Source organism: Stenella coeruleoalba, assembly GCF_951394435.1.
Source record: "Stenella coeruleoalba genome assembly, chromosome: 9".
Taxonomy (NCBI): domain Eukaryota; kingdom Metazoa; phylum Chordata; class Mammalia; order Artiodactyla; family Delphinidae; genus Stenella; species Stenella coeruleoalba.
In genome coordinates, this window is record NC_137155.1 from 19,501,418 (window position 1) to 19,519,856 (window position 18,439).

Sequence of the window (18,439 nt, forward strand, 5' to 3'; positions counted from 1 at the left end):
TTCATGTCCATCTCGGTCACATTAAGGTAACTAAATATCTTGAGTGTTCTGAGTTTATCTTTTTTCCATGTAAGATATTTTAACTATTTTAAATTCTCTTTGAGTACCTTTTATCTTTAAATGTGTTTTCAACAGAATATTTTCATTGCTTTAACTTTGCAATTATTCCTTATAGTTAAAGAGTAATGATTTACAACAGGAATCCAATCAGTAAGTCACCATAAGTTCAACAAACATGCCTTGACCCCCCAGGGGTCAGGCAGGAGGCTCAGCGCTATGATGTGGGGCTGGAGGGAGTGGGGCCCATCCACGACACCCACCGCAGTTTAGTCATGGGGAGCCAAGATGTGAACACAAATCATCTCCAAGCAAAGCAGAAAATGAGCAGTATGAGGGTTCACAGGAGGGGGGGAAATCCCTACTGCAGCGGGTGAGCAAGAAAGAAAATGTGATACTTGAAAAATAAGTAGAAATTTGAGGAAGCTGTGTTGGGGATTGTCCAATAAGGCAGATGGAAGGGGCTCAAGGTGAGTTCGAATAGAGATGACTGTGTGAGGTGTAGCGGATGAAAGGACTTGAAAAACAGAGTAAGGTGAAACATGTGGAGGACTTGAAATAGCTGGCGAAGTTGACTTACAAGGATTATGAATGGGGTATTTTTGTTTGTTTTTTTTAACAAGATAAAGCCAGCATTTGAGGGAAAGTTTGCTGAAACTGGTGTGCAAAATTAATTGTACGTATGTGTGGGAAGATACACACACACACATACATACAATTACACATTCGGTGATACTTTCTTAGTATTTCATAGTATCTTTTCAGTGGTGTTTCTTTCATAAGGGGAGAGAATGTGGAGGCTAGCTTAGGGGGCCACTGTAATAGCTCAGGGAAATTCAGGGAAAGGGCCACAAGATGTCCTAGGATGCTAGCAGGAAGACAGCTAGTGCCAGTCCCAATCTTCTGTGACCAAAGAGGTGAGAGGATTCTTTCTCCTGACACTTGATTAGTTCAATACATTAGGTCGTTGTCCGTTTTTTGTAACTAGACTTTACATAGGCAGCAACTAGTACTTATAGCAGCTAATGAATAATGGATACATTCATTTCCTTCTTCAACTGTGACATTGAAATGGGTCAACTTGGTTGATACAGGGGAGCAAGGAGGATAGTCAAGCTACCTGAAGACGAAACCTGATTTTTTTCTTTTTGTCTACAGTGTCTTCAGAGTATATTTTGTTTCCATTCTATAGTTTCTAGTTAGCATTTTTATAGTATAGAAATCCAGGGTGAAAAGTTATTAGCACTTTATTTTGCAAAATATATATCAATGTGATGTCTTCTTTTTATCAAGTTTTCAGCACAGATACTATTGCTTTTTGATTAAACATATCTGATGAAGTTCACTTTATGCATTTTCCTTTGAGAGATTTTATTATAAATCTTCTTTTCGAATGATCAAACATCTAGAAAATCCTATTTTAAAGGTTTCTGTATGTTACAAGTGTTAGGATAATATCCTAGGTAAAACAGTATCATTTTACACCTTGCCTGGTCTGTTGATCATTAATAACTCAGAAGAATACACTGCTCGGTGCAAAATTATCCATTCCCACCTCTTCACGGTGACTCAAGTTCATGGTCACTCAAGTTCATGACTGACCTTCATGGTGATAGCACATCACATGACATTGTCCTGCTCCATACGCATTTTGTGTTCCCATAAAATTAAGGAGGAAAAGACTTTAGGACCAGACAGTATTCAAGAGACTCAGTGGATTTGGAAAACACTAAGAGGCTCACACTTAAAAACCACACTTCAGTGCTACATAGAGACATGTTGTCACTCCAGTCCATGTGTGAAAGGAGTCTGATTCTTGTCAGTGACCTTATGGATAATGATCCTTTTTAAATTACATTTTCCTTACCAGAACTTTAACAGCTGTCTCTACCAGTATCGTGCATATTCCTACAGGCTCCTAAAATCCATTTTCAGTATTTTTATCAGCTTCACGTAGAGTATGTATGCATGAACGTGTATGTACATACATGGGGGGAATATATACACATATATTTACATCTATACATTGAATTACACTTTCTTAGTATTTTATGATCTTTTTTTAGTGGGGTGTCTCCTTCATAAGGCCATGTGTATAGAATATGACCCAAGCTGCTTATTGTTTGAGGAAGGCAGTGGAATCCGACCTTATGAGAAAAAAACTTACTTCCTTATTTTGCCCCTGAGACTGCATAAAATAGGAAGGTCAAGCTGATTCAGATAACAAGTTTGTTTTCCTTTTGTTTGTTTCTGCTTTTTAAGCTTTAAATGAAAATGTTTGCTGAAAGAATCAAATTATGCTTTCTACTTGTTAAAGGTGTATTTAAATAAGGTAATGGGTACAGCACGCACTTAGTCTCAAATGAACTCCATCCAGGTAAATGTTTTCAGAAAGAGTTCAAGAATAAAATTAAAGATCCAAAGAGTTTCAGTCCACTTTTGCAATGAATCAAGAGAATTTACCATTTTTTCTGGTTCGGACCTCACTCATGAAAAGAAGGGGATTTCTTCAAGGCCAAAGGCAGTGAATTCAGGTGTCAGCCTTTAGTTCTTCTGTCCTGGGGTGGTAATGTCAGCATGACCTGTTAACCCTGAAAATTTTCAAATAAGTATCAGGGTAACTTAGGACCTAGACTAAGGTCCTAGATTGTGCTTTCAATGATGGGACTTACATGCTCTTTCTCCTTTCCCTCCCCTGCCTCTATCCTTTCTGATTTTAACAGCACTCGCAAACAAAATTACATGATGAATTTTTCACGACAACATGGGCTCAGGCACTTCTACAACAGAAGACGAAGGTCACTTAGACGATACCCATGAGGAATCAAAAAGTTTATTTTTCCTTCCAACTTGTGATGTGTTGTTTTCCGTTCTTTTAAATCTTGTACTGCATCTGATATCAGGAAATTTCTGTGAAGGACTTGGTGATTAACTGAAAGCCCTTCTCAAGACTGAGTATACACCACTTTCCCACACTGTGAACTAATGACAAGTGACTTATTTTCTCATAAGTAAATGTCTTCATGTTGATGTGTCTGTGCAAATTGTGATCTGTGGTAATATCAGTTACAGTGGCAGTATTGAAAATAAGAAATAGTTTAACAGAAAAAAAAAGTTTAAGCACAAAAGTTTAAGAGATTTTATGTTTAAAATGGCATTTAGTACAGTATTTAACATTCTTGGTCACAAAGCTATTTAAGTGGACTGTATTTCAGCTATGTATCATGTTTCATATGATTAAATTATCATTGTTTGTCCTTTATGTATTCTCTTCTACAATATAACAACACATTGACACTGTATTTACTTATGTTGCAATATTTTGCTGCTGAATTTCAGGCTACTTATATTCTGCAGAAAATTCATTGAAATACCTACTCAAGAGGATAGTTGTAAAAATATGGTATCTCCTTTAATACACCCCTTGAAATGTATGTTGGCTTAGCGTTGTTTTGTGGATAAGAAAGATGCCTGACCTTGAAATATTTTCTAATTAAAAATTGTGGATGAAGACCCTGTCTCCCACAAAGGAATTCCCATTTCCTTGTCTAAAGATTCTTTTAAAGTGTTCTGTGGCTGATTTACTAACAGTAACTGCCATTTTGTGTCTGTGGTAACAGAGTGATTTGTGAAACAGTGGATGTTTTCATTGTGTTCTCTTTGTGGATTGTTTTTCCTGCGGGTCATATTCATACCTTTCTGATGAAGTTGTACCAACACCAGCAACATTATAATGGCCCGGTAGCCCTGAACTCTCTATTAACTTAATGAAAAGGTTGTGCTCTAGGGTGAACCATGCTAAAAGCCCATGCTTAAATAAAAATTATGTTCAAAAGCCATTGGAAGTTCATTTGTCTTTATTTACTGTTAATTAAATTTTCTGTAGGATTTGTAAGCCTGGTCAGGTTTGGAAAGAACAGTGTCAAATATATTTACTGTTTTTTTATTTTGTTTCATCATTGATAATAGCAATTATGAAGCCACACTCTCAATGTTGCCATTTTTCTCTTACTCAGTTTTTTTCTATTATTCACTCTGTAATTACACTAAGAAAAGCCAGTAGAGAATTTTGAAAATTATTTAACTCCTGAAAATTTTGTTAGCTGCTGACATAATTCCTAGCTCATAATAAGTACTCATAATAAGTACTCATGCATTCATTCAGCAGATATCTACTGAGTACTTGCTATTTGACAGGCACTGTGCTAAGTGTTGAGGATAAAAATGCTGATTGAGACATTTTCCCTGCTTGTTTTTAACATCTACAAAAAAATAAATATGTTGATATTGTTGAATTTGTTGGCTTTCCAGAGGGCTAAAAAAATATACCCAGGTAATAAAGGGCTGAGTGGCAGTAGTATTTCTCATTGGATGATCTCCAATGAGATTGGAAATTATTGGATTTCCCATTGAAAGGATAAGGGATGATCTCACTGAGAAGTTTAGTTAAATTTTATTTTGAGTCTGGTATCAAATCCATTGTAAATCATTGCCTTGGAGATACAAGGCCTTCTTTTTTCTACCTAATATATGACATATTGTATAATTCGGTGCATATGTGGCCCATAAATATTTCTAAATATTGTATCTTAATTGTTGATTCTTCGTTCACAAATTATCTGCTGCTGGTTCACCATTTGGTGGTATTTTAGTTTCATTTTTTTCATTGGTACGAGGGGTTGAATTTTTCCCAAAGCCTCATCTTTCCAAGTAACTTATATGTGCCATAGAACTACCCCCTGCCTACGGCTGAGATATTTTCAGTGCTCCCATCCATGTGTCTCGCCATCAGAACAGGATTTGAACTCCCCACCAATTCATCTCCTCGAAATTTTAATAGCATAAGTTGGGACTCACATCTATTGGTTTATTTAATTTGAAAACACAGTTAAAGTAGGAATTCAAGTATTGTTGGCTCAACTGACGTATCTTGCTAAAGGAAACAAAGTTTAGTAACTGATAAAAAGTATTTGTATGACCAAGTTTCCATGGTTTCTACACTGTTGTCTCTTATTCACTGTACATTTTAATGTAAACTACACTCATATCTAATTTAAATATATTCAATATCACACATATTTTACCTTTTACCTAAGAAATAACACCTATATTACTTTAAAAATTCCCCAAACTGAGGTTGTCACTAGTACTCTCTTCCTTATGTTCCAAGGTTAAAGAAAGAATTAGAGGGGATCACTTAAAACATGTACCCATTCATTTTAATGTTTTCCAATTGATATTTTTGACAGCAAATTGTATATGTCAGCAAGACCCCAGATGCTAGGACATCAAGAATACTGAAAATAAGAAAATACGGTTAATACAAATCTTTGTAGAGAGTAGTATAGTATTAGTAACAGTGAATATGTTACAATATCAGTAAAAATTGTATTTGTGTATACAGCATGACGAAGCTACTTCTGGGTATTTACCATAGTAAAACTCTCACATGTATACACAAAGAGATTTGTGCAAGAATGTTCACAGCAGCATTACTTGGCAAATAATGGGAAGCAATCCAAGTGTACATCAACAAGAGAATGGATAAATTGTGATTTATTTGCATAATAGAACATTGGTGGTGAAAATGGATAAACTTAGAGTATACCTATTAACGATAACAACAAAAGTTGCAAAATTATAAATGTATGATGCCATTTATCAAATATTAAAACTTGCAAATACTGTATATTGCTTATGAATACATGCATACGTTGCAGAACTATAAAAGCATGTATGGGAGTGATACATACAAATGCATGATGGTAGTTACCTCGGGTGAGGAAATAAGATCAGAGTGGGAGATGTGGAAGACATTGTATCTAAGGAAGGAAAAGAAAAAAAATAGCTGTTACTGAAAGAATCCCAGTTCAGAGGTGAGAGGAGCTTGTCATCATAACTGTATCTTCTATTTAGTCCTTTGGGTGCTTATTATAAATGAATTTTTACAGTATTTTTTAAACCCAACATGGATGGAAATGGATGCTGTCTTTATAGACACAGAAGACCATGCAATGACAATGGGAAAGTCTGCCTCTCTCCAGCGGCCTTATTACCTTATTCCAGCCCCTGGTTCCAGTGTCCAGAAACCATGCCAATACAGCAGAGAAAGAAAAGTTAAGTCTGGAAACATGACTTTTATGGAGAGAATACTGGTTGAATAATATATGGACATACATGTGAATAATAAAAAGGCACAGAAACTGTGTGTAAGAAATATTGCCTCAGTAAATCTAGAGACAGTAAACTAACTTACAGCAAAATTATTATAAGAATCCCTTAATGTTACTATCCATGGAAAACAGACATACTATGATAAGTCAGGCGCTTTTCACCACCTCTGCAATCACCGTAACAAAAACTAAACAACTCCCTTAAACACTGAAGAGACCCAGGCATTCCTAATTTTAATGTAATTTCTTTCATGTTCATAGTTTAGGTGATTCGAAGTTGATTATTTGGTCTTCCTCTAAATTTCCTAACTGTAATAAAATATTTATAACTATAAAATGTTGGGAACTACATAAATATCCAAACATACATGAGTGTTTGAACACAGTGTGGTACATATACACAATGGAGTATTATGTAACTGTAAAAAAGAATGAGGATAATCTCTGTGAAGTGATATGGAGTGATTTCCATAGATATTGGGACGTGAAAAAAGCTAAGCACAAAAGAGCATTTACAGTCACTCTTTAAGAAAGAAGAGGAAACAGAACACATAGCTATACCTGCTTAGCTTTATGGAGAGAAACCAGGAAGAATAAGACAAAATCATGAAGTTGGTTACTTCCCGGGGGGGATTGGGTGGCATGAGTGGAACAAAGGAGGGAAGACATTTCTCTAACTATTAACATTTGTATAGCTTTCACTTTGGAGGTCAATGTTAATCTACAAGTTCAAAAATTAAATCAAGCCACCAAACTGAAAGTAAACTCATCTCTAAACTAGAAACAATAGCACTAACTCACAAAGTTGTTGTGATATAAGTTAATACAGGTAAGGTGCTTAGAACAATGCCAAGCACATGTGCCAAGCACTGAATAAGTGTTACTCGGTATTACTATTACAATTGTTATTATATTAGGTACCTGAGCACTACTTCCAAAAATAGTTTATAATCCACCTGTCTACAGTGTTGCTACTCAATATTTGGTCCTCCAATCGGCCCACCAGCCCCACCTAGGAGCTTGTTAGAAGTGCATATCTCAGGCCCAACCCAGACCGACTGAATCAGAATCTGGATTTTTAACAAGATCCTCAGGTGATTCCCATGTACATTATAGTTTAAGTACTGGGTTGCAGGACCTGTGTGTGACAAGGTAATCTCCTAAGATGGCAAAGACCAGTGTCAAATGGACGACAATAGAAATTCATGTCACAGGAATCCCATTCCTTCTCAGTATCTCACTCTGTTAGGATTTATTCAGAGATGATCAAAGCTTGAACAAAAGCAAAATTGGTTTTACACACAGGCCGAGATACCAGTAACTTCCTCATCACAGGACTCTTAGCCTGGTGCGGTGCTCTTGACGAGAGTGCCCTCCTATGGAGTAGAGAGGAAATTTCCAGCTCTCCCGTCCCGCGCTGCGAGGGTGATACCCGGCCTCTGCTCAGACGCCACTGGGTCTCCAAGCGCGCTTTTCAGCTTTAAGACCCGCTGCCAAATAGCTAGCTCATCATATGTGTCACAACAGTATGCACTCTGGAAACGCACAAAAGCAGAAAGAAAGAAAAAATGACCCTAATGAGCCAACCATAATCCTTGCTAAGACAAAGCCAGAGGAAAGTTTTTATATTGAAATCATTTCTACCCCTCACCTTCTTGGATTCGTGCACTCTGGCCACGGTGCTCTCTTTTATCCTAGGTGTTAAAAATAAAACAGGCTCTTCCCTTCCCTCTTTGCTTCTTCTTTTATCCCTTCCTTCTTTCTAGCCTCCATTTCCCCTCCATTTATATTCCTTTCTCCTAAATTGCATATTATGTTGCATTACTTAATAAAAAACAAAAGCTGATTTGTAAATTCTAACTCGAATGCCTGGGAAAGAATCTGTCGTGCATGTTTGCAGGTAGTGTTCATCCGAGGCAATTCGTCAAAGCTTTAAAAAACAAAACAGGGCTTCCCTGGTGGCGCAGTGGTTGAGAGTCCGCCTGCCGATGCAGGGGACACGGGTTTGTGCCCCGGTCCGGGAAGATCCCACGTGCCGCGGAGCGGCTGGGCCCGTGAGCCATGGCCGCTGAGCCTGCGCGTCCGGAGCCTGTGCTCCGTAACGGGAGAGGCCACAACAGTGAGAGGCCCGCGTACCGCAAAAACAAAACAAAACAACTGCACTGTCAATTCAGTATTGTCATTGTTCCTGTGTCAACGTGAGTCTCCATAATGAGTGTATTTTGAAATATCTGTTAGGGTATTTTCATTTAAAAAAAAATGACAGTAAGCAATGAAATGTTTCCCGCTTGAATACTCTCGCTTGTCTATTCTGCTTGCTACACGAATCCCATCTTGAGGAGTCCGTGGGCCGCGGGCGACGAGCGTGGGTGTGGCTCGCGCAGCACTGCTGGGCTGGACGCGCGGGGTGTGGCTTTCCTTCCACCTTAGAAGTTCGAGAGGAGGCTCTGAGGCGCAGGGGTCGCGCGGCGCGGCGGGGGGCGGGGCGGGCTCGGGTTACGGGTCGCGCCGGGCGCCGCGCCTCCACTGCCGGTCTGGGGAGCAGTGGCGCGGCGTCGAGGCGGCAGCGGCTCCGGAGCGCGGCGGGGCGGCGGCTCCGCCCAGGGCAGCGCCGGGCAGCGCCGGCCGGTGAGTGCGCGCGGGCCGGGGCCGGGGCGGGAGCGGCCGCGGCGCGCGCGGAGCGCCCCCCGCCTGGTCCGCGGGGGCCCACGGGACTCGCTGCGTCGCCGCCTCTCCCGGCGTCTTTAGCTCCGCTCTGTGTCTCGGGCTCTCTACCTCTCCGAAAACCCCTTTCCTAAAACGAATTCAACATTTGACGTGCCCACGCCTTGGCCGTCTCTCACCCCTGACAGGATAAAGTCAGAAGAAGCGCCTTCCTTTGCCAACCCGCCCCCCCGAGGCCGCGGCCGCACAGCTTCTTTACCCGACGTTTGCGTCTTCACTGGACGTGTGCGTCCCTGTGGTTCTAACGCAACCCTCTGGTCTTTACAGTTTTGTTTTCGTAGTCTCTCAGGCGCCCAGAACCCTCCGCCTTAACCCGCTATGCGTAGCCTCAGGCCGCGTGTACCCCAGCCCCGGTGCTGCCCTTCGTCTTCTTCCTGGAGCCCGGCACCGCCCCCGGCCAAGCCGGGAGCCGGGGTGCGCTCGCCGCTTGGACGGCTCTGGTTCCCCCAGGGGAGCTGTGGTTCGGAAACTGGGCTGCTCACCGCCTCCTCCCGGCGCCCAGGGGACGTTTGAACCTTGGGTCTCCGGCCTCTCCCTGAGCGGAGGGCTTGCTGAGAGCCTTCCTGCCCTAGAATTTGGTAGTGGTGGCCTCCCGCCTAAGACAAGTCTCCGGCCTAAGCAGTGGGCGCTCTACCGTAATAGCCGCCCTGATATGATGGCCTCCGAAAGCCCTGACTTGTAAAACAGTTGATCAGGAAATCAGTTCGCTTGCATTGACTGCCTAGCTGGGGCGCACTCTGGGCCAGACCCACGATGAAGCAGGATGGAAACCCTAAAGCGGCGGTCACACAGGCTGTGAGGCAGGTGGGGAGATTCTTTTCCTCCCCGTGATGAGGACTACCTATTAATGTGGGGTCTAAAACTTTCAAAACCTGAATGGAAACACAACAAAAATGGCAATTTCGGGGTGGAGGGTGGACTGATTCATCTTTTTCTTATCTGAGAACTGGGAATCTCTAGTGTTATATAAATGTATCATTTAAGGTGAGCTTGGAAATGGAGAGGAATTTGAAGCATGCAATAGGATGCATAAGCCTTTCTGAAGTGAAATTTGAAATAGGTTTTTGCCAGGCAATCCTAATTATTTCTGTAGTGTTTCTTTGTTTCTGAAGAGTTTCAGGCAGGGGACGGGAGGCAGGAGAGAGAAATTCAAGCCAATGTGCATTAGAAAGAAACAGGGGGAAGAATTCGTAGGTAAGGTTGCTATGGCTGATATCTTAAGTGCACTGTTGGAAAGCATTCTAGCCTGTTAAGTAACACCTGAAGCCCCAATTCTGTTACGTAGCATTTCTTTCTTTTTTTTTTTTTTCTCTTTAACTACTCTGAAACTATACAGAGTTACACGTTCCTCATTAATTTATGAGTGATACCAAAAGAATTGACTCAATCCAACAAGAATTTGAGCACCTTTCCTGTGTGAGGTGCTTTGCTAAGAGCTGCAGAAGAATGGAAGATGGTGGAACTTTGTAATTAAAACAACAACAACAACAGTGGACTGATTTGTAAGGTGTAGATGCGGTGCCTGTTCAATTTAAAATCAAAAACAGTTGGGCTTCTCTTCATGCTAAATGCCATGTGTAGCCCCTGATAACTTAATCATTTGGCAATTTTATCGTGCCATTGCAGGTGGTCTGCGTTTTAGTAATTCCAAAGTAAAAGGTTTTCTAAGTAATACAACTAAATAAGAAAGTACGTTTTCCTTAGCCTTTGCATTACCGTTAAGTTAATGAAGTCAAAATCAACAAGAAAAATTAGATGTTGATTTTCCTTTCCTTTGGTTTCAAACTAGTGAAATCTTGCAGGAAAGAAGACAGAGTCAGCATGAATAAATTTAATTTCTGGTGCTTTCCAAACTGTCTTATCTAAGTCCATTCTTTTGGAAGATAGATCCAGTTTCAGGAAATCTTTCAAGCCTTCTTTTGAAAGATAGTTCCAGAGACCAACTTCATAAAACCTTTAACTGTAGATACCAGAAGCCATCAACATCATCATCAGCTTCCCAATTTTACCCTTGAAAACAGTTGTATTCTAGGGGACTTTTGGGGAGGGGACAGGCCTTTTTTAAAATCTGGCCAAAGCTAGGGACTTGATCCCTAGAAAAAATGCACACTCATTTAGAATGTTGTGTATCTTTTGGAGGATTCATGGTATCTTGCTTAAGAACAGGGACAGTGGGACTTCCCTGGTGGCACAGTGGTTAAGAATCTGCCTGCCTATGCAGGGGACACAGGTTCGAGCCCTGGTCCGGGAAGATCCCACATGCTGTGGAGCAACTAAGCCCGTGAGCCACAACTACTGAGCCTGTGCTCTAGAGCCCACGAGCCACAACTACTGAAGCCTGTGCGCCTAGAGCCCATGCTCTGCATCAAGAGAAGCCACCTCAGTGAGAAGCCCGTGCACAGCAACAAAGACCCAGCACAGCCAAAAATAATAAATAAATAAATAAATTTATTAAAAAAACAAAAAAAGAACAGGAGCAGTAAATAAGTCAGAAGGTAGGTAGATGGAGGAAAATGGAAATGAAGCAAGGATGTGGGTAAATCCACAGACTGTAGATATATTTTAATTTACTTCAAATGGAATAAATATCTGGCCTTTTGAGTAAGTGTTCTGTGAATGGGAAGTAATAATTGTTGTAATAATTAGTTGTAAAAGACTGAAGACAAATTAGTCCTATTAATTTTTTAGTTGCTCAAGATCAGCTTTTATCTTGAACATCATGAATCTCGTTTTTCAATTTTTCTTTTTCTTCTCAAGGAAAGTGTTTCTGAGATGATTTTTCTCTTAGCACTGATGCCTCATTCAGAACCGTTTATCACCTGCCAACTTTTCTAATATGGGAATGGTTGAGTTCAAAATTTGAACTTACTCTCACACAACACATACTAGTAGTTCACCTTTGGGAAGGAGATAGATATATCATATAATTACCATATTCAATGTGAACCACTGTGATAGCAGTGGTTGTGTCTTGGAGAGAGTTGGTTAGTATTAGGAATGAGTGGACAGCATTAAGAATATTTTGGACATAAATTCTTTTAAAAAGAAACAGTAACCAGTGGACTAACTTTCCTTCTTCTATCCCCAGGGCCAAGGAGCAAGCTCTCCCATCTCCAGCTCTCAGCCTCACAGATCAGGATTTCACTGAGCTGCACTAGACCTCCCATCTGGGGACCCTGCCCCCTGCTCTGTGTGCTGCACATTGGATCTGGGTAAGTAGAGGCCCCTGGAACTAGTAAAATGGGAGAGTGAGTCATAGGTAGTGATGAATTTTACCTGGACTACAAGATTCCTTAATATTTCCAGAAGCCTATATCATGTAGCACTATTTGGAAGAAAATGGTAAGAAAGAGAATGCCAGAACCATCACGGTTTACTGTCTCCTTTTAACTTGGATCAGGACCAACCTAACTGATCCTTAGATATGAACCAGTTTTAACTTATCTTACCTTTGAGTGACAACTAGGTAACTGGTCACAGCCCTAGAATGTCATTGATAGACATTAACTGGATTACTAAATTAATGGAGATCATGGTTTTAATCCAAGTTCTCTCCTTAACTAGGTATGTGATCTTGGTTAAGTAACAAATCAATTAAATTATTTGGACCGTAATTTTTCTATGGATGAAGTGTGTGTCATGGGATCAGTGGTTCTCAACTACTGTGTAGTTCCCTGCATTTGATGGAACTGGAGAGTTTATTTAAAATATGTGTATACACTGGGTCAGAGATTCTGATTTAATTGGTCTGGGGCAGGCCCAGATATCTCTGTTTTTTACAAGTCCCCCCACACCCCCAGGAAACACTAATGTCCAGCCAAGATTGAGAATCACTGGGTTAAATAAATGCTAAGAACTGATTCTAAGGTTGTGTAACCTAAAAGCAGTAAAATCTGCTTTCATGCGTAGCTTGGCCCAGCATTACGTCCACTCCATGGTAACCAAGCCTAAACACACCTTTCTAAGAAGCAGTCCAAATCAAGCAATTTAAATTTATTCAGGGAAGATGCTGTGCCTTCTCGTGGTTTCAATATTCCCACAATGCTTTGCGAGTTCTCGGCACCTCGTTCGTTTTGATGGACTGAATTAGGTGTAACTCTGCCCATCTAAAATGATTAGCTGTTCCTGAAGGTCCCCAGAGACGATTATCTCTCTTCTCTCGGTATCCATGCCAGTGTTTACTAGCCTATTGAAAGTTTCTCCTAGAGGTGATCTGTGACTTTCTGGGGTTGGGGAGGTGTCAGCAAGGGATAAGGATGATCACATCGATCGTTGCTGAAATGTGAGCTTCTGTGTCCAAACTGAGATAAAAAAATGATCCTCACACCTTCTCAAGTAGTTGTAGACTATCGAGTTACCAGAATTGAGATAAGAGCACATTGTGTACTTTCATCAGTTGTTGGGACCTAATCTTGTTGCCATTACATTGTAAATTCTGTACATGTTCACACTTTGAAAATTATTCTTCAGTTTAGAGATAGGAGTTATTAAAGTGTAATCCGTGAAATTTATTTCTCTTTATCCTACCCTTTTTTCCCTCCCACTGCCCTTCGTATCCCAAAACACTTAGAAGAAGAAAAAAAACTGTGTATGTGTGACTGTCAGATCAGTAAAGGGAAATGGACCTAAGTTGACAAAAGATGGAAAGGCATTAAGAAGGAAACGTAAAACAAGGCTAAGGAGGCTCATGGATTGCAAGGAGCTACACTTAATTTCTTTTCTCTCTGCTAGTGGTCTTAGAGCTCCTACACATTTATTCTCAAGTTTTCTAAACTTTAGGCAAATCGGATCCCACCTGCTCTGTGTTGGTAGATGTGTTGGTAGATGTGGGCTTGTGGCCCATGATCCCTACGTGTTCCCTGCATCTTCCATACACAGTACGTGGAGTGGTATCTTCATGGGTGAATTGGCAGCCTGGACATACTTGGTCTAATTCAGCACTGACCAATCCCAGAGCCCGACTTAATCCTAAATAATGTCTTAGGTTGGGGAATATTTTCTTCTGGAGTGGAAAGCTACTGGCTCTGGGGCTCTTTACTTTTGTGTCTCAGAGCTGCCCTTACCTGGGGTCAAAAATGTGATGGAGAACCACAGATTCAGCTCAGCCCCGCACTCTCCATCCTCCTAGAGCTGGCTGCACTCAGAAAAAATTCTAAGATTGGATTCGTTTTATATGTTTATTGCTGATCATTGTTCCCAAAGATTTAGTGGTATTGGGCACAGGCTGTTTTGTTATTTCACAATTTATTCTTTATCTACGTCTTAAAATGAATTAAGATAGGAACAAATGTGCTAGAAAAAGATGGTTTTATCATCATAACTTTAAATCTAATGAAAAACTTAATTCTTGCTAAACTCAAACACCCAGTTATGTGTTTATATATAAGCATTTGTCCTCCCACAGATCTAATTTTTGAAGCTAGTAAGTATAATCAGGGTTGGTCTGGTTCTTAGGTTTTGGTTTCAATTATCATTAGTTTGCTTTTTAATCTTTACTTCCTCAAGGTAATTAGAAATGATAACATCTTCTTAACTGGTCCCTGTTTTCTTGAACACTTTTAACAACAGTCTCCAAAGCTAGCAGGGTATTTTGTTTCTTCCTTCCTTCCTTGATTCACTTAACCATTCAACAAGTGTCTAATGAATTTCTGCTTTGCACCTGTCCTCCTATAGCTTTCATTTTTGCGAAGGCAGGAGGGGAGACAGAAAATAAAGAAGTAAAATACATTGTGAGTTAGATGGTGATACGTGCCGTGGAGAAAAAGAAAGCTGGGAGGAAGGCAGTGTAGGAGTTGGTTGGGCAATATTTAAAATAAGGTGGCCTGAGAAGGTGACCCTGAGACTAGACCCAAAGATGATAAAAAAAAAAGAAGAAAAAGAAAAAAAAAGAAAGAAAAGAAAAGAATAGGTTATGGAGCTTTCTGGGAGTGGAGCTTTCTAGCCAACACAGTGGCCCTGAGGCAGGTGTGGGCCTGGCACATACACAAAACAGCAAGGAGGTCCGAGTGGCTGGAGCAGAGGGATGAGGGGGGAAGTGGAAGGAAATGAAATCAGCAAAGAAAGGGGTGGCTGTGTGATGGAGTCTGGGAGGGTGGGGAAGATCTCGTAGGGCCTTTTCCGTGTGATACTTCTACGGTGAAATGAAGATGCGGCTTCTTACTGGTTAGCCAAAACAACGGAAGCCCTGTGATCTCTGTTTCTAGTTTGTTACACCCTCTGGATGTTAACCAGTTTTTGTTTCCTCATCAAATCAGGTGATACCGATATTTCCCCTTGTGGTTTCTTTATCCCCAAGGTTGGCTCTGGAGTGGGATTCAGTCTTCCCATCTTTGCTTTCTTGATGCCCTGAAGATTAGGCTTGCCCTTCCTTTTTAAAGAACGTGCCACTAGTCAATAAGAAACAAAAATGGTCAGTACCAAAACCAACAATCATGAGAGAAATTAATAAACTTATACAATGTATATCCTTGGTTTATACTGTAGTCCAGACAAAAAGTGGTTGCATTGCTAGCAAATAGAATGTAGCCTGTGTGATTTGTTGGGTCTGCATATTGTTTTATAAAAATTTGTGTTGGTTTCCAACATTTAAAAATTAAGAAAGTTTTCATTAAAATACAGTTTCAAGTTCTCTTTGAAAATTGAATGTTCTATTTATATGAAGTTCTAGGATGAGCAAAACTAATCTATGACGATGGAAATCGGAACTGAGGCTCCCTGACATGGGGGTGTGGCAGGGATTGACTAGGTAGGGCCACTAGGAGAAATTCTGGATGATGAAAAGGTTCTGTGCATAGTAGTCTGAAATGCATGATAAAACACATTAAGCCAAACACTGATCTGTGCAGTTTATTATATGTCAGTCGAACCTCAGTATGAAGAAAGTTTAAAATGGAAGCCAACATTCAGTGAGAGCTGACTAGCAGTGACCACTTCGGACTTGGCATGTGCTCTTGAGATTGGCACAGACTCACCTGGTTCACTTCAATCATTGTCATTACCTACCTGGCCCCTGTAGGTGGTATTGGTGTGTGATTCCTGCAGTAGTGGTTTTGGTTTCAATTATCAGTGGAGAACAAATCTGAAAGGGCCTGATAATGCGTCACTGGCCGTGGAGAAATTATTACCTGCCTCCTCGGGTTGCATGTGAAGCATGTAACAAAAACATAAACCTGGTAGCTTGGGTCCATCCATCTCTCAATTAGCGGTATTCTCAAATCTGGGATTCTCAGAGGTCTCTGAACATAAATCTCACCTTTCCTCTCAAATGTGAGGGTCGCCTATGTTTGCAGACTCCTCCTCTGAAAGTATAACAGAAAGTACCTTTCAATCCTATTATCAGCACTTAAAACTTACTTTTATTATGTTTGTTATGAAAATAATAGGGTCTACTGTGGAAATCCTAGAAAGTACAGGCAAGAAGAAAATAAAATTACCCACAATTCCAAACATAACCTCTGTTTACCATTTTGTGATAAATGCTTTCACATTTTTCTCCATACATCTATATATACTTTATATTGAAAATACGTTTACTATGTAAAATTTAGCACACAATCACCCAATTTGCAAAATGAAAAAAAAATAAGTAAAAATGAAAGATGACAGACTAAGGACAAGGATTTGCCTTCCCTCTGTCCTATAACTCTTTTTAAATGGCTGTAACATTATACAAATAGTAGGAAGAACTCTGAAGAGAATGGGATAGCGAAATGTTTGGAGGCAAGTTGCTGATGAAACAGAACCAAGATTTGGATCACCACCAGGATCAGGAAGGACCACCAGGGGAGGGAGAGTGACCCTCTAGAAAGAAGCTCTGAGCATGAAGTCAGCAAGGACAGAGAGCAGGCATAAGCAGGGGGGCCTGAAAGCAGAGAGACTGGGCGTTTGGCATTGAAGAGTAAACCCTTTCTGTTTCTGGCATTTGAAAAGAGAGGTGCCCCTAGCCTGAAGGCCAGCTCTTGCCTCCTCATCCTGAAGTAAAGCTACACAGCGTTGTAAATCAACTATACTTCAATTAAAAAAATAAAATAAAAATCTAAGGACTATCAAAAACAGAAAGAAAATAGCTTTTAAAAAATGTGAGTACCCTCAGTGATTAAAAAGATATTGTTTCCATACAACAAAAACACAATTCTATAAAGAAAAAGTATAATCAAAAAACAGGCAAAAAAGGATCTTGAAATTTTAAAATAAATAAATTTTATTTTAAATAAATAAATTTTATTTTAAATAAATAAATAAATTTTAAAAATAATTGCTAAAATAAAAATTAGTTTATTAGAGCAGCTGAAAGATAAAGTTTAAGAAATCTCCTGGAATGTACAATGAAATGTCAAAGAGATGGGGAATATATATGCTAGAAAAGATAAGAAACATAGAGAAATAGTCCATTAAGTCCACTTTCAGTCTATTGGGGCTCTAGAAAGAGAAAACAAAATGGAAGGGAAGAAGTTGACAAAAAAATACTAGGAAAAGATTTCCTGTAGTTGAGGAAAAGCGTGAGATAAAAATGATCCATCAAATGAATGGAAAAATATCTATATAGAGATATAATCATTATAAAATTTCAGAGTCAAGGATACAGAGAGGTTCCTAAAACTTTCTGAAAGAGAAAATAAAGTCACTCAAGATTGATGTAAAGCTTCTCATCATTGAACTGGATACTAAACTACAGTGGAGCAATGCCTTCAGGGTTATGAGGGAAAATGATTTTGAACTTAAAATTCTATTGCCAGTAAAATTATTAAGTGTGAGAGTAAAATGAAGACCTTTTCAGATCTTCAAAGACTCAGGCAATTTACTTGCAAGTACCCTTTCTGAAACAGTTGCCTAAGGATGTGCTCTAGCAAAAAGAGAGTAAAAAGTAAGAAGGAGGAACATGTGAAATAAGAGTGTTACTCCCCAAATGCAATCCTAGGCTGGCAGCTTTGTACCAGGCTTAGAAAGAAATTGATACAAATTAAAACAAGTAGTCAGTAAACTCCAGGAAGAATGACTTTAAGAAGAACTAAGTAATTTCTGTTCAACAGATAGAACCAGTAATGAAGTATATTCACAGAGTTATAATAACAGGACATCTAGCAACCTGGAGAACTAAACTGAGTCATACAGACGTCCCTTCAGTACAAACATACAAAAATAAAGACTAAAACACAATGACATGTTTAAATAAGTAGTTAACTTTAAAATAAAGACTGTCAGAAGAATGCAGGAAATGGTTTAAAAGAGCACTAAGTGCAAGCTTATACTCAGCACAACCATAGCAGTTTCTCTGGGGGATACAGATCCTGGGGTGTGGGGATGGGATCATGCCATTTAAATCTGGAAGGAAGACGTGACGTCAGGCCCAAGGAGACAGGGAACTTCTTCTCACCTCCCTCCCATTTAATATGAGCTCACAATTTTAAAAACCTACAAACCACCATAAGGGAGTGTCAGCAAACAAAACAAATAGAAGAATCACATCCCAAAGAATTGAACATAAT

The 18,439-nt window shown here is 39.9% G+C and overlaps 2 protein-coding genes across 8 annotated transcripts in view; both read left to right on the forward strand.

Moving 5' to 3' along the window:
- The window catches only part of RELN (reelin), a 697,060-nt gene extending 693,170 nt beyond the window's left edge, over positions 1-3,890 (forward strand). For all 5 annotated transcript variants that reach the window (XM_079932058.1, XM_079932060.1, XM_079932059.1 and 2 more), the window contains one exon: positions 2,781-3,890. In XM_079932058.1, the coding sequence (XP_079788184.1) occupies positions 2,781-2,877 (97 nt within the window). In that variant the 3' untranslated portion in view covers positions 2,878-3,890. The remainder of the gene's footprint in view (positions 1-2,780) is intronic.
- A 4,825-nt stretch (positions 3,891-8,715) lies between these two features.
- The window catches only part of SLC26A5 (solute carrier family 26 member 5), a 56,501-nt gene continuing 46,777 nt past the window's right edge, over positions 8,716-18,439 (forward strand). For 2 of the 3 annotated variants that reach the window (XM_079931711.1, XM_079931710.1), the window contains exons 1-2: positions 8,716-8,858; positions 12,043-12,166. The gene's annotated coding sequence lies outside the window, so the exon portion shown is untranslated. Of the gene's footprint in view, positions 8,859-9,331; positions 9,759-12,042; positions 12,167-18,439 lie in introns of those variants that run through there. The other variant, XM_079931712.1, reaches the window with a different exon arrangement.